We start from the raw sequence: 22,355 nt of genomic DNA on the forward strand, positions 1-22,355 counted from the left end.
TCAAAACCAGTACAGTATAAATCATTCAAAAGTTTATGGTAAGTACTAAATTAATAGTTTTTAGTATTCACAAAGGATGCAATAAATCTGGTAACTATACTTTAGTTTCATAACTTTTTATGTTGTTTTTTTTTCAGTATTAGTGCTAAGAAAAATTATTTACTACATCTGGATATTTGCAATGCCACAAATACTTCTAGAATGAGTGTCCACACAAAAATCAGCCCCTGATAATAGTTGCACAAGTGGAAGTCAATGACTTTCTTCAGTGAATCATCCTTTGTGTTCAATTTTAAAAAGAAACAAATAGGATTGGTACAAGTGGAGAATAGTAAATGATGACAGAGTTTTGATATTTGGGTTAACTATCCTTTTCAGAACAAAATTAGCATATACAGTACTGTAAGAGTGCACAGAGTAGTGTGGCACTAAAGATTTGCCATCAAAGTTGTAAAGTTACGCAATCATATTTCACAATAGTCTTGTTTTATCAAATAAATACATTTCTGGTAAGAGACAAAAAAATCTATATATATATATACATATATATCTTACTAAGTCCAAATGTTTAAAATATTAGAATAAATACACACCTGTCTGCCTGCTGACAGAGTTTTCTGGCTTCCCGCACAAGACTGTTGTGGGTCTCAGAGAGGACATCTATGACTGCATGGAGACATGAACCTGCTCCTTTACGGCTTGGGAAAAGAAACTGGCCAGAGCTTTCGCTGGTTATGTCTTTTTCACAATGTGTAGAATCCAAACCCAAAGAAGCTGAAATAACAAAACAGTATAACATGTGAACAGTATAACACCATGTCTTAGCTACACACAATGCAATGCTGCGAATAAACGTATCTTTTCCATGTTATAACAAGTTTTTGTCCTAACCATCTGCGAAGGCGATGCACATTTTGTAAACAGTTCTATTTTTGCACCATCACAGCTGAACAAAAACATAAACTACTATAATAATGATCACCTTAGGAGCTATTAATTCCATATTAAATGCTACCAATGTAAGTTTGAATACAATTTTTTGTGACTTTTTTTATTTATAGCCATACTATTGAAAGCAGAAGCACATCTGATTTTCTAGCATGGCTATTCACATTGTTATTAAATGTGGCCAATATCAGATTTGCAATGTGAACAGATGATCCTAAACTGACCCGCATTATAAAAGTACATTTACAGACAGCACAAAATATCGAATTATGCACACAATGTGAATACTGTATGAAGCACATTGTCAGATTATGCTTAATATGATTATTGTCCTTTTTACAGACAAGCATGGTGTATTTCATGAACTTTAAAGGGTACTACTAATGTGTATTTCGCCATTTGACACCTAAAATAAGTCTCTTGTGATTGAAAACATTGATAATTTGTGATTTATGACAACCACGGTGCACGTCTTTTTGACCACCAGTCTTGTGATCTCATCAAGGGTTAATAAACAGCCACAGGCTAAACTGTGAAGGTGGAGTTGGTTTAGGCTGTTTGTGGAGTTATTTCATTTGACTTCATTATAAACAACAGTCAAGTGCAGAAGGGGAGTTTGGGTGCTTGAGCACCTGCCTGTTTTTCTCTCGGAGAGAAAGTTCCTCTTAAAATGAAAGTGCCCCATCATTTGCGCATGGATCCCCTATCCACAACACCACCCAACACTCTTCAGCTTCGCGATCAACCAATGCTTCACTCGTTAACCTGATTGGTTGGCAAGCACCAGTTCACATATTTTTTTTTTCTAAATAACAACCAACTCACTGTGGTAAAGTAATTGTTCTATATGACATTCTACTATGCTGCTGACGAGTAAATGATGTCTGACATAACCATTCACACTGCGGTCGCATTGCAACACATCAGATCTGTGTCTGATTTAATACTACATATGAAAGTGGCACAGATCTGAACTGAAAAGATCAGATTCTGTGCGGTTTGGGCTGTTCACACTGTCATTACCTGAGGCACACGTGGGCAAAAAAATCTGACTCTGGCCACATTTGGCTGCAGTGTGAACGCAGCCATAGTTTACCGCAGAGCTTGAAAATAAAACAGCGGTTCGAAAATGAAAGTGAGAACTTTGTTCTCACTTTCAAAAACATAAGTCACTCAGTACACTGAAAAAAATAGATTCATTGGACTTACTGTACCACATTTTTGTAGGTATGTGGTTGCAAACAATTTATATGGGCTAAGTTTAAACAAACCAATTAAGTTAATCATTAGTAAATTTAATTTGTATGTTTAAATTCAGCCCATATAAATTGTTTGCAACAATTAAGAAAAAGTCTTTCTTTTTTTCATTGTAGCCTTAGTAATGTTAAGAAGTTTTAATATGTATTCATTTGATCATAAATCTTACCATGTTGTTAGGAGTGTAGTGCACTATTTGTTGTTTCTGAATGGCTGGTAATTAAGCGTTTCTGACATTTAGCATTTAGTTTGGACTAGGCATGGGACGATAACCGTTTTCAAAGTATCACGCAGTATGGAAAAGTCAAGGTTTTAAAGAGGTTTTTCTGCAATACCTTTCCTAAGGTATATGAACAATTTTTTTATTTGCATTTTTTTGTTGCTTTTTAAAGACAACAGTGGCTTCAGCAAAAAAAAAAAAGAAGAGATTTTAAATTGTAAAAAAATCTGTTTTTGAAACAAATGAAGACAGCAAAATTCAATAATTCATTTAGCCTGACACGTTTACAGCTCCAAAATATTTGAAATGTTTCTCAAAATAAAATATATTGTGTTAAAAAGAGGAAAAGTTTTAGTTTTTTACCCAGGCAATTAAAAAGAACATATTTTAGAGCAGTAATCACAATCCCTTGAAACCGTGACATTTTTATTCAAGGTTATCATACCATCAGAATCTTATTCCAGCCCATGAATAGTTCGGACAGCGTAACTGCTTGTCGTTTTCCATTTTTCATTCTGCATATTGTTAATGTTATGCTATGATTAAGAAATTAAAGTTAATTTATATAACAGAAGGCCTGTTGACATCAAGTATGGTAATGATAAATACAACAATAAATATATTTGCATCCACCCAGATGAATGACAATGATCTATTTATTTTTAGATTATGCTTTTAAATAGGCATCATCCTTGTAACCAGAAACTAGCACTGGATTCTAGCTTTACTTTTATTTTTATACAAATTTTCCAGCTTGACGTTTTATAACTTCAATGTATTTTTTATCATTATTTCTCATGGTATAAACAATTGTTTCCACAATACTTATTATCTTCAAATATTCTTTTAAAAGACAGCTGAACCTCAATCAGTGTACTTCTTGTTGTGTCTTCTGTATCTTTAAATTGCGTGAGCCTTTAAATTTTTAATGGATTCTGACTGGCTGTCAGTGTTTTCTATTTCATCAGCTGAAAAAAAAAGACTGTTCTGAAAGTGATCCTGACGATATGATTGCTCTGCATCTTTATCGTTGTGGTTGTAGTGTACTATGCTATTCTGTAACACTGTGAACAATTTTTAAAACTATATCTTTAGAGTTATTTTTATATTTATCTTGCTCGGTATGAAAAGGGCTTTATGGGCCAGATTTTGAAACAGCTGAAAAGGAATTTAATGAATCGTTTTATTACTAAAAGATGAGCAATGAAAGTTTATGGATATCATAGATTTTAGTGATTACTTTTATTTTTAAGTTGTCAGTCAAATCTAAAAAGGGGGTAATAATACTTAATTCAACATATGAATACATACATCACCACACATAAATAACAGACGTAAACTTCTAACAACTTACCGTTACTAGATATTTCCATTCTGAGTTGGTTCCACACTTTCATGTATATCTCGACTCTTTCTGACAATAGTTTCTTCTGGTGGCCTATATTCAGTAACCCAAATTACAGCACAGCAATGTTACATACTTGATAAATCAATAAACAATCTATCTCCAACAGTGAGTATGACAGACCTGCAGGAATACAGTGCAGCAGTGAGGCGATGGTGTGGTTCTGGGTTTCAGAGCCTGGAGGAAGCACTTTCATTAAATCAGACAAAAGGGCAGCAAGAGCAGGCAAACAGTCCAGCTGTCTTATATAATGTACCTGATGATGCAAACACACACAACATAAAAACATATTCACAGCTACTGTAATCTGACAAAGTTGTGTTGAATGTTAAATGTTAAGTAAACAAACCTTTTGGACAAAAAGCGTGAGCAGAGGTGCTTGAGTCTGGTCTATTTGCTGAGAGATGCTTTCCACAGTAAGGACAGATGATGGGCTCCAAAAGGCAGAGTGCTCGGTGGGACAGTTAGCTGGTAGTTGAAGCATTCTTTGAGGATCTCCTCTCAGCACCTTCACCAGGGGACTGTTAGAAAGTCTGTTATCTGCTGCAATCAGATCCTGTGCATTGTTTAATTCTCGGTCCAAATTCTGAAAACAAGAGGCAAACATCAAGTGCAAACAAGGTTAAATCAAGTGCAATTAATTTGTTATTCTGTAAATCAAGGTTGCAACTACACTGCATGGTTCAAGTGACTCAATTCTGATTTTTTTTCTTCCATGTGGCACTGAATCACATAAGCTGCGTCCCAAATCGCATACTTATGCACTATTTTACGCCATTTTGTAGTATAAATAGTGTAAGTAGTGTGTTCACATTGAAAACTCTCAAAATAATAAGTGCACTTTAATTACCCGGATGATGCACTCATTCAGCCGCTAAAATGAAGTGTGTAATGATGGACACTTCACGCACTCAACGACCGCAGGTTTGCTTACGTAGCGGAAGGGGCGGAGCGATCGGACGCACATGTTGAATAACTTTATTTATTTTGGATAGTGAAAGCAAAATTCTCCTACGAGAGTGATTATAGCGCCTCCGGATGGTAAATGCGGCAATACTCACGGCAGGTATTACTTGATAATTCAGTCGTTTATTTCACTGATTTGGCAACAGTCAAACGTCATCAGGGAAACGGTTTGAATTTCCGCTTAGTAAAAAAACATTAGTGTGCCATTTGGGACAGCACTACATACATATACTATCATGTTGAGTGTGTAAGTGCATAAGTACATAGTGCATGAGTGCATAGTGTATAGTGTGCCATTTGGGACGCAGCTATGGATTCCTTTTTACTCAAATAAGATTCAGGCCTTGTTCATATGTGGAATTTTATCCGATATGAATCTAATCCTTGTCTTTGTGTCTGCAGTGTAAGCAGGTAGATCTGATTTTCACCTGTCAATGCGAGTTGCACTTTATTAAAAAGTAGTGATAATAGGAGGTGAATGAAGTGAATGAAGAATGAACAGATTTCAGAGTCCCAAACCTTAAATCTCATACACAAGGACTTAAACAGGTTTTATATTGTCATATAGCACAAATATTTAAGCATGTTAATGAGAGAGAGAGAGATAGAGAGAGAGAGAGAGAGAAAGAGAGAGAGAGCAACATCCGCCACGTAACCAATATAAAGATAAAACTGTTGCATACATCACATGCATAAATCACGCCATGGACATTACTTAAAGATACCTACTGGTTTAAAAAGGCCTAGATTAAAAGAAGATGGCCAAGCGAGAACTTTTCAATCATAACTATAGTAAAACAACTGTCAAAAAGAATTTTACAAATGAAACCCTGCGAACAGATAAAATACAGGAATGGAGAAAAGAGCGCTCTTTTATTATTAGCTGTCAGTCAGTGCCTGCTCATTTTTTTCCTGGTCAATGCACCTTTGCCGTGTGCTGTTTAAATGCAGACAATCGGATAAGAGTCACTTTTAAAAGATGATGTAAGCAGGCCATTAAAAAAATGGATAGTCACAAAATCGGAATTGACCATCAAGATCTGCAGTGTAAATGTAGCCAACTAACTGTTGGCCAGTTTTTATGAGGTAATTAATGTTTTTAGGCCAGTGGTTTAAGTAAGGGCCTACTCACACTATGCCATCCGTACCGTGCCCAAGCCCGTTTCCCGGATCGTTTGAGAAGTGTGAGTGCGCTGAATTGGGCTCAAGCACAGTTCACTTGGCCGGCCCTGGCCCGGTTGGAAGAGGTGTGCCTGAGCGCGGTTCACTTGGGCTTTGGCGCGGTACGCTTGTGTGTGAGTGCAAAACGCGCCAAAGCCCGAAACTGAAAGCGAGACGTGACTTTTAAGGGACTGTTTCATGTGGATTTTATTAATCAATCTTACTGTTCAATGAATGCAAACTGCCGTAGTTTATTAAATACGCAAACCTCTCACTGCACGACAGCTGCACACCTTCAGTAAACCTTCTCATTCCTGCAGCACGAGGGCTTTAAGATTGTTTATGAGTGTCAAAAGTGGAGGATCTGTTCGGCGAAATATCTGACTGCGTGTCACAGCATCCCTAAGGACTGTTTGCCGAAATATTTGACTGCATGTCACTGCATAACAAACGACTGAAATAATATAACTAGAGAAATCTCTGTGCTGAGCGAGAGCGCTCACTGAACAGCGCAGCATCGATGACGTAAGCGTGCCAAGGCCGGATTGTAGTGTGAGTGCGGGCCGTCGGGGGAGACGGGAGGGGGTACAAGCATGCTTTGGCTCGGTTCGAGGCAACTGTACATAGTGTGAATACGGCCTAAGAGTTTTCAAAATAGGGCCCAAGAACCTGCCAGGGGAGAAAAATGCCAAAGAAATGTAAAAATAGAAATAATTACACAATAACTGAATTAAGACACATAAATAAAAAATGTCATAAAATGGATAAGGTAATAATTAAACAAATCATATAGTTTTAATATAATATAATATTTTAAACAATTTAATAATTATGCAATTTCTACAAAAATATAATTGTTAAACAACAATCTAAAATTTAGAATAGAAAAAAAACATTAAATTTAAAATAAAATATATTTTATTATTTTATGAATACATATTTAATGCAAATAATTAAGCAAATAATCGTGTAAATTAATTTTAAAAAGCTATAATGAGTAGAAAGAATTATACATTATACATACGCCAGTTTTCACGCTCAGAATTGCTCACGTTTGGATTTACTAACGATGAACTGAACGTGGGAATGTGCGCACCTCCACGCCAGCTTTATGACTGGCGTAGGCACATTTTTTGTGCATGTCTGTTTTATTTCCATTGGCGACTCCTTGAGGCAGTTGTTAAATTGCACTCTACAAAGTGTCTGAGCCTTGCAATGGCAGCTGTATGAGACGGGTTCATCTGGCAGGTATATAAGGTTTCCATACCATACAGTTGACCAGCTAAACATTAAAGCCTAATTTGCAGCGGTCGCCTGTTTTCCCAATGTAATCTGAGCTATCTACTGCACGCACATTGCTATAAAGACACTATCTGAAGATGAATTTGCATGCGTGAATCAGAAACATTTCCATTTGATAAATATGATGCACATCAAAAATATGATGCACAAACTTATTGATTCCTACTTGTCTTTCTCGTGATAAATAGTTGGCAAAATCTGATATGTAGCGGGGGAAAAAAGAAGAAAGAGTTCATCAGACGCTGGATTCGAACCGAGTTCATGCTCGAACGTGTCAAAACATGTTGACATGCGTCTTATGAGCTGCGCCACTGAGACTGTTGCGAGTATTGCAACATTTTACACCTATAAACCACTCTATTTTTTTCTTTTGTTGTTAATTCCGGAGAACCAACTTGCAAATAACACCGCTTTTCTCCATTCTACCTCCGAAAGGAGCACCTCCAATTCACATTCTGTTCAAAGTTTCTCTTTTTGCTTGATTTTGTCATTGCTTTTTCGTTGAGTTTTGCCAAAGTATAGTCATTAGCATATTCATACGGGGGAGGAGGCAGGGAGGGGTTTTGTGCTCATTCATGTTACGCTTAGTTTCACGTTCATTCAGATGTACAAAAGAATATGCTTGAGATTCGGCGTACGCAGTGTTTCATACATCTGAATTTTTTTCTGCGTACACACATTTACAGCTTTGTGTGTACGCAATGCTTTAGTATGATTTCCACGCAAGTCTTCGTACATGAGGCCCCAGGTATAAGATTTTTTTCACATAATATTCAAGACTGACCTGCAAGACAGGACTGATAGCAGTTTTACACACTGTAATCTCCCACTGCTCCCTGGACTTGCGTGTTGAAAGATCAACATTGGCAACTGACATAGAAAAAAAGATGAAATATAATTATAAGTATAAGCAGTAAATTGATGAAAACTGAGATAATAATGTAAGTATTATAAATAACTTAATCTTAAAAGTTGATTGATTTAAAAATGTAATAAATACTATTAGTATGCAAGTAATACTAAAACTGTACTGAATTTTGTTTAAATCATATACATTAAACACATATGATGCTATGTAAGTAAGTACAATATATGCAAAGTTCAAGCAGGATTAATTTTAGTCAAGCTTAATATGGATACCTGGGGTGGTCTGAAGAAACCTGCTGAAGATCAGATGAATTACAATGGCAGAGTCATCAATGTTAAGAGTTAAAGTCTTCCCAAGAACCTCCATGTCTTTCTCAAGATGTTGCCAGAGGAACTGATAGACATCAGAAACATCTGGATGGATCATATTTCGGATGCCCTGTGAAGAAGCAAGAGCTTTAGAAAACAGTGCTTTGATTCAAATAGCTGATATTTAGAAGTTATAATTGCTCAAAAACAAAATAAACCTCCTTTAAATCTTAATACCTGTTGGTAGTGAATAAGCCCTTGCAGCATAGCCAGATGAAGACACAGACGGAGAACACAAGACTGTGCTAGTGTGAGTTTTCTGTTTGGGGCTTCAGACCTGGTTCTGGCTTGTCCCAGGATATGTCCAGGTCGTGTCCTGTCATAGTCGCCATAGGCTTCAGTAAAACCTGGCACTGGTATATGTCCTTCACCTCCTATTTCGACTCCACAAGTGGCACATTTTGACTTGGCCATTGGTCTGCCACACTAAATCGTGTAAACAAATTATTAATTTCCCAGACCATAGTTTCTATTAGTGGAAATAAAAATGGAAGAAAATACGTCTTACCTCTCCAACAAAGCATGCATGACTATTAGAACAAACTGTGAAGAAGGGAAAAAAAACTCAAGTCAGGTACCATTTGAAGAAGGTTTAGTTATTTTTTATGGTGTTCTTGTTACAGTAATTGTAATGTGTAATTGTAAAAATACTGAGTAATTTTAATTAACAACATGTATTCACTATAGGTTTAGTATTAGGGATTGGTTTAGGGCTTCCTGTAAATATGCTTCATGCATAATGCCAGTAATGACTCTTATGAGTAACAAAGACACTGAAATAAAGTGTTACACGAAGTGTTTGTATTTTTACTTGTCATACTCACAGTACATCTTTAGTTTTTTCTCTGAGAGCCATTGTTTGGCCTCACTGGTATGGTCATCAGGCATTGTGGGTAAGAAGGCTCCCTGAGAACAAAAAAATCATCATCATCATGGTCGATGATAATCAAATCACACAAATTTTCAAAATGTGTTGTAAGATAGAAGTCCTTACTGTCATGTTTTGAGGTTGAGAGGCAATGTTGAAGAGAGGACTGATCAGTCTGTTCCCGCTATAAAACACTGTGCATGCATGCACCAGGAGCTCCAGCACTGGACGTCGCTGAGCAGGTACACCAGTACCAAGGCGCAGATTAGATCCTGGACCTCCAATGTGATTGGATAAGAGAGCAGTGCAGAACTCTCTGGCATGTCCTGACATGTTGTCTCTAATAACTTTTTCCAAGATGCTGATTTGCTGTTGACCAAAGGGGTAATTCAAGTATTTAAGTCTGTCAGGATGAAGTAACGTCTTTAATAAAGAATTGATTATTTATTTATAGATAAACACAGTCAAGTGAGTCCAACAATGATTTCTGCTGAAATCTTTATATTCAGTGCTGATTTATAATGATAAAACCTAACCAACTCTTACCTGTTCTTGAGGATGTAGAGTTCTTTCTGGCGACATAAAGCGACAGGTGACCTGCCTGAACACAGCTAGTGTCAGCAGGGCATTTTTCAAAGGGCCCGAACCAACTGATGCCTGAGAAACAACACACATGCTCAAACTCCAACTACAAATTACACTGTTATTCAGAAGTTTAAGGCACATTACAAAAGGTAAGAGTGGGGGGCGGGTTTAGGAAGGTGTCTCCATGCCTCCCCTAGCAAGATGCCTCCCTGGCCAATAGCTAGGCCCACAAGGAATCTGTAGAAATCTGCCCATTATTGAGACTATTTATTTACTTGTGTAAATGTGTGTAAATTTATATTTATTCAGTTTTTTTATTAATTTCAGCAATATTATTGACCAATATACAAATGTTGATATGATTTTTATACAATACAGTTTGTACAGTAATATTTTCTGTCATTTGGTAGATATATTATATAACAGACTTGCTTTATTTGCCAAATAAGTGGATCTAATTGGATTTGCATAGCAAACATTAAATAAAAGTTAAAATTGTATTATTTTTTATTTCGTATATTAAGTTTTTAGTTGCGATACAAAATTCTGCGCAGAAATAGCAAAAAATGTCCACAGATTCTGTCTGGCCCTACCGATCACCCATATTGCCCATGCCTACAGTAAACCTGCCTTTGTGAAGTAAACATTCTGTAAAATAAAGTACAAGCATTTTCTAATTAAACATTTAAAAACACATTTATTAACCAAGTTATGACTTCTGCTGAGTTTGAATAGTAAGTGGCTTGCTCGCACAGTTAAGCATATATGGGTTTTTATATTCAAAGATTCTGACCTGTAGAGCTTCTTTCAGTCCATCAGTCGTCCCCACCTGTGTTGATTCCCCCACACCGTCTCTAAGAGCACGGTATGACTGACCACAACACAAAAAACGATCCACCTCTGCTGGAATCAACCTCTGTAGAAGATAACACAACAATGATCACAAAATGTCAAACTTAATTTCATGAATACCAATAGCCCATGTTCCAGCATCATCTTGAATGGCCGTACATGAAGGCGCATCATCTCTGCAGGGAAGATCCATTCATAATCAGTGCTGTTGATCAGTGCTTGCAGGAAATCCATGCCAGCCTGCCTGTTGAGAGCTCGGAGAAGGTAAACTCTGTACCAGTCATTGTCACAGTAGTCACACACAGCTTTAACTTGCTCCATAAACTTGAACTCCGCTTCCACAAAATCTGTACAATACCAAACACATGGAAAAATTGCACAACAAAACATTAAATAACAGCTTAGTTTTTTTTATATGGCTTTGTAATGTACTATAACTGCAATGAACAGGTCAGACTGGAAGCCCCTCTTACTGTTTTTTTGGCAGATAGCTTTAGACAGGATATAGGCAGCAGAGTCCAGACACATTCTGAGGCGAGCCATAGACATCAGAAACTCAGCAGGGTCATTCTGTCTGGAAGGAGTCTGCTTACGAGCCAGGCGGCTAAGGAAGTTTGTGTTTTCCCTTAGATGTTTATGATCTCCATTAGAATCAGAACACAACAGTGTATCCTGCATAGACACACGCAAATAGCCTAAAATTAACATTCAATAAGTGCCAAATGCAATAAAACAATCAGGGATCTGTTTCCGAAACCATCGTTAGCCAACTAAGGTCACAAGTTCTGCCGTTACAAACATAGTTGGTTGACTTAACGTTTCCCAAATCCATCGTTCCAACGAACATTCGCAAACTGCATCACCAACTAGTAAGCTTGCAACTACACCTAAAGAGCTGTAGTTTGAAGCATAGTTCCTGGTTGTGTTCTATTCCCAGTTATCCTCTCTTTGCCCTATTCATTTTACTTTGATGTAATTTGCTTTCAAAGTATTTTTACAGTTCAATTTCTTCATATTGACAATAGCATTCCCTTCACAGTGCACTTTGAAAACATTTATGCCATTTTGAGCACATCGGTGGCTCATGACGAAAGCTATAGGTGACCTAATATTTAAAAGGGGAATTTCTGTTACGTCTCCAAAGCTTGTGAAAACAAAAATATATGGCATACGTTAATGGTTTAAATTTATAGTAGGGTATTTAATAAGAAATGTATCTGTGCTGTATATGACATGGGCCTGTTGGTTAGAACATTTCCACAGTGGTTTGAATGGGTCAAATTGTAAAAAAAACTTTTACAATAAATAAAAGAAAAGAAAAAATAAATAAAAAATATCCTACTTTATCATAATAATAATAAAAAAATAATATTAATAATAATTATTATATTAAGTAGGATTTTTTTGTTCATTTCTTATTAATATCCTACTGTAAATAACAATCAGTAACGGTTTATATATGAGATTAAAATATGTGTTAGCTTAGTGATTTTATGCTTTAGAATAGAATATTGAATATTCTAAATAATATTTATGAAGGAAACATAGGCCCTATTCTATACATGCCGTTTATATATATATTTAAATTAATATGGAAAAAGTGTGCATGTTTTTACCAAAACGAATATTGGATTTTTTTTAAGTGTGTGCATGTAAAACAATATTACTTGCACAAAAAATTAGTTTTTTTTTTTTACAGAAGTTGTTACTCCACCCCATTTAGAGCGTCATTAAGGACATTTTACGTTATAACTACTGTGGTTCAAACGATGGATCTGCGACAGAGAAACTACGGTTTTGGGAAACCCTCATCACTATATCATTCTTTTCCCAAATGATGCACAGTACTATGATAATTTAGGCGTGAGTTATGTCATTGTTTGGGAAACGCACACCCCGACTTTTACTTGTCAATTAGACCAATTTTTTTATTATTATTTCTAACAATATACCTGAGAATGGTGTATAGTTTTGTGCAGTTACAGTACCAAATTGAAACGCGGTTACATAATTCTATAAATATGAATAATAATGTATTCTCCTGCAGATTTATGGTTCCATGTTTCAACGAGTTAAATACATTGTTTGGTTTTGTAAGTTTACAATTTTTGTTTTAAATAATATTCAATAATATGAAGGGCGACATGGTGGCTTAGTGGTTAGCAATGTCGCTTTACAGCAAGTAGGTCGCTGGTTAGAGTCCCGGCTGGTTCAGTTGGCATTTCTGAGTGAAGTTTGCATGTGTGGTGAAAAGAAACATGGAATACTTTATATTTAAATACTTGTTATGACAGACCTGGAAACAGTTGACAAAGAGTCTGTAGAGTTCAGTTCTGTCCTCTTTGTCCAGAAGCTTGTTCTCTAGGTCTTCCAGGTAACTCTGAATATGCTTCTTCACCTGTTTCAAACTGAGGAGATTGACTTATCAGAATTTGAGATGGAGCTAGATGAGAGCAAGCAAAACAGGTCACAAATGCCTGTGTGCATTAAGGTGTGTATCAGTATGTGTTGTCAGTGTTGCAGCACCTGTATTGCATAAGAAGTTTAGGTAGCACAGATCGCACCACGGGACTCTGGTCAACACATTCCAGGAATGGGGTAAGCTCTCTGGTCTTATAAACATCTCCTGTAATCATTATAAAGCAGTGAAAACGTAACTATGAGTGCATATTTTAGAGTAAATATTTTTTTACAGTAGATCTTTTCAGTTAATAGGTTAATTTGATTCACAAAACTAAACACAAAATATTTATTCACAAACTGGTCTGTTCATGTGAGTTGTTGGGCTTTGGCATACAGAAGGGGTATATTTTTACAAGAAGTCAAATTATAATTTTTTACAATACGTAATTAATTAAACCATAATGCAAATGCCTCATTTTAAGCAAAAACGCATTTATTTGCATGTGATTCTTTAAATGGAAATAAGCTTTAGCTTCATGTGTGTATTATTAGCATATCTGATCCATGCAACTTTTAAACAAAAAAACAACACTACTAACAAGACTCGAGCCAGGCCTCAACTCCTTGTGTGGGAATTACATAAACTTGGAATATTGTGATGCAGACACTCCCAAAAAGGTAACTCAGCACTACAATCATAGCATTTGAAGGTGTTCAGAAACGGTGCTTGCTTAGTGACATTAAGATTAACTTATTTTGAAATGGATTTTGTAATTTTGCTGATTTTTTGGCACTAAAGGAAATTAAAAGTGTAAATAAAAACCTCTTTAAATTTCAGTGACTGTATGATTTCTGAAGACTTAGGCTTTCCAGCCTTCAGCGCCTGGACTGCAGCTCTGCACAAGAAGTTTGGCCAGAGGAGAAATGGTTATGCCCAACTGAGGCTGGTTTTTCTTGTGTTTTTTTCCCTTCACTTTCATTAAAGAGCCCATATTATGGGTTTTTGAAAATGCCCTTCCATGTAGTGTGTAACACAGCTCTAAGTGAAGTGAAATTTCCAGCTAAGGCTTAAATCTGTAAGTGTACAGTGTTTAATACTGTTGATTCATCAATAGAGGAGTCGACTCTTAGTGCTTCAAACGAGTCGTCTTGATAACGAGTCATTAGGTGTTTCGCCATGACGTACTAACGAAGCCAAGTTATTCAGGCGCACGCGCAAACCCGGGGGATTTGAAACCTGAGGCCCCGCCCTCTAACACAGAAACCCACCCACACACACAAACACACACACATGCCGGTCGATTGAAGTCACACTTCAGATGGATATTATTGAGTCTCTACCCAAAGATGAAACCTCAGCATTATAACCCAGCCTTGGGCAGTTGGAAACTACTGAAAACTTCTGGAAACTACATGCTACAAAGAATACTTTGTTTGTTAAAGGAAGGATCAGTAAAGACTACTGATGGACATGTCAGGACATGGATCGGTTTCTTCCTCCATTTCACAAGTGTAAGTACGTGCGATTAAAGTTGTTGCCTCGTTTACTCTAGCTTGCAAATGTATTTAGTTGTGATTTGTTACTTCTAACCGCATGTACTGTATCAGGTTAACTCGCTATATTCTCATATTGCGTGCAAAGCCACGCTAAAAATGCGACATGTGCCGCTTTGTTTACGTTCCCGTGGAGGAGGGTAATGTGTGTGTGTTTGTGTGTGTGTGTGTGTGTGTGTGCGCGCGGGTTGTCGTCCGGAGGAGGGTTATGTGTGTGTGTGTGTGTGTGCGCGATGTCGTCTGGAGGAGGGTTATGTGTGTGTGTGTGTGCGCGATGTCGTCTGGAGGAAGGTTGTGTGTGTGTGTGTGTGGACGCGTACGCGAGGACGAGGGCAATATGTGTGTGTGGGTGTGTGTGTCTGTGAAAAGAGCAGAATTTGACAAGCTAGGAGATCTCCTCGCCAGTTCTTGGGAGTTTTTGTTCAATAAAATAGTTAGTCGTCTGTATTTTCAAGTCCATTGTCTGTATTTACATTCATCCACTGGTATCCATCCATTTACAACTCCACGCCTTACACTATCGAGCGTGTATGCACTGTGACTACTTCTATTTTGTTGATTAACTGCTGGGCATTTTACTCTGTCGCATAAGGCAGTCAGTGTCGACCAATCGCAACAGACGGTCATCTGTCCAATCAGCACAGATAAGCTTCGCGCTAAGGAGGGGTTTGGTAACAAATGAATCACTGGACGATTCATATTGGAGTCGCTGGGATAATTAGGTAAAAATAAATGCAGATCATAAGACCATGAAAGTGTTTTTTGACCTTGCATGCATATTGTTGGAGACCCAACCAAAATATGACCCTATTTCATGTATTATATGGGCTCTTTAATTGCTGAAGTTTGTTCCTTGCCACTGGCTTGCTTGGTTTGGGACTTGTGGAGCTGCACATCGATGGATTTGTTTTTCAGTGATTAGACTTTCAGCAGTGCAATTAAAACCACACTGAACTGAACCAAACTGAAATTTTACTCTGAAAACTGGACTGAAGCAGTTTCAATTTAATAGAACTTCTATGTTAAGCTGCTTTGACCCAATCTACATTGAAAAAGCACTATAGAAACAAAGATGAATTGAAAATTTAAAAAACAGACTGACAGAGTAGAAGTTGCATGGATCACTTTATATTTGAATGGTAATTTGAGAGCTTTACCACTGAAACTAGTTCTCCTCAAGCACTAAAAAAAACAACAACCAACTATGTACAGACATTGCATAATAGGATGGAATAAAATTAACGCACCTTGTGCCGAGATGAGAAGAGAGAAAAGCAGTTCCACCAGATCATCTGGAGGATCTTGATCATCAGTCAAACAAAATCGAGAAACCACTTCCAGGAAAAATGTGTTACAGCATTTTATTATCTCCTTATGTTGTTTCAGGGCAAAGCTGTAACTTGAAAATGAAATTACTTTACAAGGGAATCACCGCATATACACATAGTAGTGGGTATTAGAGGCTAAGAATATCAAGAATAAGGAATTAAACTCACTTGAGGGTTGTGGAGACAGTTGGTTGGTAATTGTTTGACAGAGGTTCTCTGCACACGGGACAGTGCTGTGCTTCTTCTCTCTCCATGGACCTCCTCAGACAGGACCGACAAAACACATGCTCACAAGGAAGAGCAAAGGGCTCTGACAGCTCCATCAGACACACGCGGCACTTCACACCATATCTGAGAATGAAGAGTATAGAGAAAAGTAATCAACAAACAGAGAGTTTCTTATTGGAATAGCATGGCCTAGACAAAAGAAATAGAAAATAATTCATTTAAAGTTAGTAAAGTCAACCCAGGCTCGTTGTGAATATGCACCCCTGTCTACATTTCTAGAGACTGCAAAAAATGTACCCATGTGCCTGCATTTCATCTATAAAACAAACAATATGGGGTGATATAGGGACAGCTTCTGTTTCTTTTTGCGCTACCCCTGACCGCTTACCTCCGTATGAACGGGTTTTTCTGTGTTACCAGTTTTCCGAGTAGCTCACCACGTATGCCGGTGCACTTAGGATGCGGAGTAGAGTGAACCACAATGACAGGGTTTGAGTCCGGCAAAGAACAGTTCCAGAAACCAGATAAAACAAAAACAGATTGCTTTAGAACACACTATAGGTTTAGGTAAGGGGGTGGGCAGGTCAGTCAGTCAGTCAACAGCAAGCTGGTCGGCTGAAGTGTATATTGTTGCACCCTCTGTTGGACTTAAGACCAGCAGAGGCGAGAAGAGCACATGCAAATTGCATGCGTGGGAGAAATTTGAGATTATCAAAAAGTGTACACAGCGGCCTCTGGTGGATTCACAAAAACTGCAAGTAGACATACTACCAAGTACATCAAAGATATCCAGCCAGAATTGGGCCAGACTCTCATTGAGCCTTTCACCATACAGTTGGTACAAATTGCAATCTCTGTCTATCACTTCTAATATTCGGACCAACACTGTGGTCAAAAAATCTTTAAGATAGCACCACAAAGTGTGCCTGAACATATGACAGAAATGCTACCTGGTTGTTTGGACTATTGCTAGATTATGACATCTCAAGAAACGTAGACCTGTGTACGTATTCACAATGAGTTTAGGGTTTACTAAAGTGCAGGTGCCATTAAACAGATTAGTGAAGTGTACCGCAGTTCGCTGCTGATGGACTCCTCATGGTAATCATTGAGTATGCGAATGATTTGCTGAAGATTGTCTTTGCTCCTGAAATCAGGAGACCCTTCCACTAGCTGCGAGAGAGAGTAATGAAGATTAAGTGGTTTATGTTAAAATTTAAAAAGAAATTACCTAAATAAAACAGTTTCAGTGAAGTGAGAGAACTAGACTATAAAGTAATTCTACATTAAAATCTCCTTTAAATAAACAGGGAAGTCTAGACTCACCCCATGTAACTGACTGCAGTGTTTCAGAGTTAGTGCTATTATCCGTTCATCTCCTTTTTTCATCTTGATGACAACCTTCTCAATAAAAACAGCCACTAGGAGTATACCCTGCCACACTGACCTGCGTCAATAGGATATAAGACATAAAGTGAATGGTTAATTATAATGTGTATGAAACTATACAACATGAAGTTATGCTTTTTAGTAATCCAATTTTTTTGTTGTCAATTTGTATTGCTCACTGTATAGTCTCCAGGTATTTAAGACAGCCAGGGCTGCAGAGGGCGCTGTAGTCTGGACTGAGCACTCTCTCTATACATGGTTGAAGCTGTTCAACTCTTTGCAAGAAGGTCAAGCATTCAGTTAGTGATGTTACAGGTAGGAGCTTTGTTTCTTCAACACAGATGCCAACAGCTAGAATGTCTTCACACTGTAATAGACAACACAAGAAAATAAATATCTTTAAACCTATATAAAGTTCATTTTATTATTCGTGATGGGAGAAACAAAACTTTTCAAACTTTTGAATCAGTTGAACCAATTGCATTACGAAATGACATCTGTTGGACAAAATAAAATGTACAACAACACAGGCCAAAGATGCATTATGAACACTTTAAAAGCCCACTGCAAATGTTTTACTGACAGCAAATTATAGCAAATGGAAATAATAATATGCAGTCATTTATCAATTTATTTTCAGGGATTGTTTTTATTTGCTCCATTCCATGTTATGGCTTAAACAGGCCAGTTAGAGACTATTAACAACTATTATATATTTTAATTATACACATATCTAATTAAAATGTCTACCAGCTTATAAAACAGAGTGAACTGATCTCATCAAACAGATATTATTCCAGGATATATAGCTTCACAGATATTGCCCCCAATCGAGAACCACTGAAATTTAGAATTTTTTCCAAACAGTAACGAAGTATCATTAACTGAAATCACGTGAATGTAGGAATTAGATATTTGCTCTAAACCACTGATTCGAAATTTGTAAATGTTTCAAGTAATAAAACAGTCATCAAAAATGTTTACACTGTAAAAAATGTTGGGTTTCACACAATCAATTTGTGTTGGGGCAACATGCAGGAATTAGGGCCCAATGCTAATTCTACCCCTTAGCCCTTCCGCTTACCCCTACCCCTCATTTTGCACGTTCATGTGAAAGGGTAGAGGTGTCCCAATTCTCTTTAGCTTGAAGGCATAAGGCTAAGGGGAAGGGCTAGATTCTCCTTCAAATAGAGATTTTTCAGGATAACACTAGAGACCAAGGGGTAAGATAATTTCTCAGAATACATCATCTACAACGGCAGGACGGCTGCAAACGGAAGGAGATGCATAAATTAGTATTTTTGTCATTATTAAAATTTTTTACAACAAACAAGCATGTTTTAATACATTTATAACCGCGTTCGTGTTTTACCATCATAGTTTTAGAAAAATAGAATTAGGATAGGGCCTATGTTAACTTATTAAATTTTTTTTTACTTAGTTTTTACAAATTCGAGTGGATTGAACATAAAACAATGAAGTTGTCCCCCAATAAACATTAGGAATTGTGTTGTTTCAGCTCATTTTAAATAAATAGTTAAAAACAAACAGCGAACATCGGTTTTTGAGTGTAGTTTAAATTTAGAAATTTGACTTTACACATTGGTCATGTACAAATGGTTTGCTACATTTTTTACACAGGCACTGGAATCTAAGGGCGTACTCACACTATGTACAGTTGCCTTGAACTGGGCCAAAGCACGCTTGTCCCCCCTCCCATCATCCCCGATGGCCCGCACTCATGTTACATTTGCGTCTGGGCACGCTTACGTCATCAATGATGCACTGTTCAGAAAGAAGCGCTCTCGCTCAGCTCAGTGATTTCTTTAGCTATATCGTTTTAGTCATTTGATATGCAGTGACACGCAGTCAAATATTTCGCAGAACAGATCAGTCACTTCTGACACTCATAAACAATCATAAAGTGCTTGTGCTGCAGGAATTAGGAGGTTTGCTAAAGGTACAGCTGTCATGCAGTTAGGGGTTTGCGTCTTTAATAATCTAGGACAGTTTGCGTTCATTGAACAGTAAGAATGATTGATAAATCCATATGAAACAGTCCTGTAAAAGTCACATCTCGTCTTCAGTTTAGGGCTCAGGCGCGCTTTGCACTCACACTACATGAATATGAGCCTAAGTGAACCGCACTCTGGCACACCTCTTCCAACCGTGCCTGGGCCAGCCAACTGAACTGTGCCTGAGCCTGATTCAGAGCACTCACACTTCTCAAACAATCTAAGAAACGGGCCTGGGCATGGTTCTGATAGTATAGTGTGAGTACGCCCTAAGTTACCAGCATATACTGACTAACTAGCGAATAGCGTAAATAGACAAGTATCCAAAATCAACATAGAAACCCATGCTACACTCTTGCTTCTCACCATATCAGGGCTTTCCCTCTTTGGTCTTTCTTGCTGGATCAGACTGACCAGCTGAGGGTTGAGCTGAAGGACATGTGATAATGTGTCCATGCGTGGATTGTAAATTTGGGCTGCTGCATGGATCCATGATGGAGAGAGTTCAGGAGATACTGACATCATTGTCTGCAGAGTAAACACGCAACCTAGTACTGCTGATTGAAGTACCTATAAGAAAATATACACACAGCCCAGCAGATGTCCAGTTTAGAACATGAAACAAGTAAGAACATTGTAGCCAGATTATAAAAACCTATTTACTATTATCTCACCCAATGCTCGTCCTCAGAGTTGACTTTGAATGCTAGAAGAACATAATCTGTCAAGTAGCGTTGACCCAACTCTACATTCTCCACATCTGATAGTTTCTGAATATAGCTGCCAAGTCTACTGCCTGATACAGCGCTAACAAACTGTTGAATCCTGGCTTTAATGTCTTGCTCAGAGCCTGAAAAAAAAGTAAAAACATGTTGTTTGCATGACTTCATAAAGCTGCATGTGTTTATACATTTTCAGCACAAAAAAAAAGACATCTCACTTCGCACAAACTCAGATTCCTCCCATAAACTCTGACAGTATGTTTTTATTAGCCAGCTGTAAGGAGCAGCACAAGGTTGTTCAACTTCTCCAACAAATAGGTGACACTGCACATTAATCTCCTGGTCTGGAGCTCTACAAAAAGAGAAAAATCCTCTCATCAGTTGTAGTTAATTAATCAAATGTATTTCAACGCCTCATTTATTAATAAACAGATTTCAGAACATAATGTGGATTTAATCATACCTTGTATTTTGTGATGGAATTAGGTCAAGGAGTTGTTGATCTTCAAAAATATCCAGCCAGAATTGGGTCAGACCCTCACTGAGACCTTCACCATACAGTTGGTACAAGTTGCAATCCCTGTCTATCACTTCTAATATTCGGGCCAACACTGGGGTCAAAAAATCCTGTAAGTAGCGCCACAAAGTGTGCCTGAACATGAAACAGAAATGATACCTTGTTAGTTGTGACTAATCTACGGCTGTTTATCGAGTGCAATTGACATATTTCAAAGTCATGATAGTCTTTGGTAGGCTTGAAGATATTCTAACGATTATTTCAATAATCAATTAATCTGGCGATTATTTTTTTTTTTTATTAATCGATGAATCGGATTAAAAAAAGCATTAATTTCCAAACGTTTATTCGAAAAAACTCATCCCCCAAATAATAATAATAATAATAAAATAAAAAACTAAGCAGTGGGCGACGCAGTGGCGCAGTGGGTAGCATGTTCGCCTCACAGCAAGAAGGTCGCTTGGTCGCTGGTTCGATCCTAGGCTCAGTTGGCGTTTCTGTGTGGAGTTTGCATGTTCTCCCTGCATTCGCCTGGGTTTCCTCCGGGTACTCCGGTTTCTCCCACAGTCCAAAGACATGCGGTACAGGTGAATTGGGTAGGCTAAATTGTCCGTAGTGTATGTGCATGTGTGGATGTTTCCCAGAGATGGGTTGCTGCTGGAAGGGCATCCGCTGCGTAAAAAACTTGCTGGATAAGTTGGCGATTCATTCCGCTGTGGCGACCCCAGATTAATAAAGGGACTAAGCCTACAAGAAAATGAATGAATGAAAAAACTAAGCAGTTTGTCCTGTTTTCAATCCAAATATCTAAATATTTTTAAATTAAGATACATACTAGACTCATGAAATAGCATAAGAAATGATGTCTTGTTTTCTGAAAAAGCACGTAAATTCACCAGTAACTTCCCAAATACATGCAAGTAAGTGGCTGGTAAACTTAGAGAAGAGTAGATTCAACTTTATAGTGACTTTCAGTATGTGCATCTGATATGAATAAAACACATCGGGAAATTATATTAGAATGGATTGTTAGACTTCCTTGTGCATTTTACAAACTCTAAAGGTATTGCTTTACTATTACTTGTGTGTATTTACATGTGTAAAGCATAAATTAAGCATTAGGCAGTTAAAACACTGCATAATAACACTGCTTATTTTAGACATCTGCTAATGCTGGTTGAATTTATATTACTACATTACCTCAGTGTTCCACATTCTTGCAGAGCTTCATGATTCTTTGCCACTTTATAAACCCAGTCTTTTGCATTTGGAATCAGTTCTTCCTTCTGAATCAATGCAAATACCAGTCTCTTTAGCAACACTTGTTGGAAACGTGCTGAAAAAACATACAAAAGATATTTTTGATGCAAGTTGATTGTTTTTAGTCTCTGATGAACTA

At 37.5% G+C, this 22,355-nt stretch overlaps 1 protein-coding gene across 7 annotated transcripts in view; it reads right to left on the reverse strand.

Moving 5' to 3' along the window:
• rnf213b (ring finger protein 213b) overlaps nt 1-22,355 on the reverse strand; it is a 45,649-nt gene that overhangs the window by 7,163 nt on the left and 16,131 nt on the right. For 4 of the 7 annotated variants that reach the window (XM_087275188.1, XM_087275187.1, NM_001441489.2 and 1 more), the window contains exons 32-57: nt 22,157-22,292; nt 20,903-21,091; nt 20,658-20,791; nt 20,392-20,567; nt 20,084-20,287; nt 17,882-18,069; nt 17,640-17,760; nt 17,386-17,486; nt 16,254-16,436; nt 16,005-16,156; nt 13,327-13,426; nt 13,097-13,208; nt 11,274-11,472; nt 10,960-11,147; nt 10,742-10,864; nt 9,910-10,020; nt 9,490-9,732; nt 9,320-9,401; nt 9,004-9,038; nt 8,673-8,921; nt 8,400-8,565; nt 8,044-8,129; nt 4,180-4,416; nt 3,954-4,086; nt 3,780-3,863; nt 594-774 (exon numbers count right to left, since the gene is read on the reverse strand). In XM_087275188.1, the coding sequence (XP_087131314.1) occupies nt 594-774; nt 3,780-3,863; nt 3,954-4,086; nt 4,180-4,416; nt 8,044-8,129; nt 8,400-8,565; nt 8,673-8,921; nt 9,004-9,038; nt 9,320-9,401; nt 9,490-9,732; nt 9,910-10,020; nt 10,742-10,864; nt 10,960-11,147; nt 11,274-11,472; nt 13,097-13,208; nt 13,327-13,426; nt 16,005-16,156; nt 16,254-16,436; nt 17,386-17,486; nt 17,640-17,760; nt 17,882-18,069; nt 20,084-20,287; nt 20,392-20,567; nt 20,658-20,791; nt 20,903-21,091; nt 22,157-22,292 (3,913 nt within the window). The remainder of the gene's footprint in view (nt 1-593; nt 775-3,779; nt 3,864-3,953; nt 4,087-4,179; nt 4,417-8,043; nt 8,130-8,399; nt 8,566-8,672; nt 8,922-9,003; nt 9,039-9,319; nt 9,402-9,489; nt 9,733-9,909; nt 10,021-10,741; nt 10,865-10,959; nt 11,148-11,273; nt 11,473-13,096; nt 13,209-13,326; nt 13,427-16,004; nt 16,157-16,253; nt 16,437-17,385; nt 17,487-17,639; nt 17,761-17,881; nt 18,070-20,083; nt 20,288-20,391; nt 20,568-20,657; nt 20,792-20,902; nt 21,092-22,156; nt 22,293-22,355) is intronic. The other 3 variants (NM_001441490.2, XM_087275190.1, XM_087275189.1) reach the window with 1 other exon arrangement.

Source organism: Danio rerio, chromosome 12 (assembly GCF_052040795.2).
Source record: "Danio rerio strain M-AB ecotype USA chromosome 12, GRCz13ab, whole genome shotgun sequence".
NCBI lineage: Eukaryota > Metazoa > Chordata > Actinopteri > Cypriniformes > Danionidae > Danio > Danio rerio.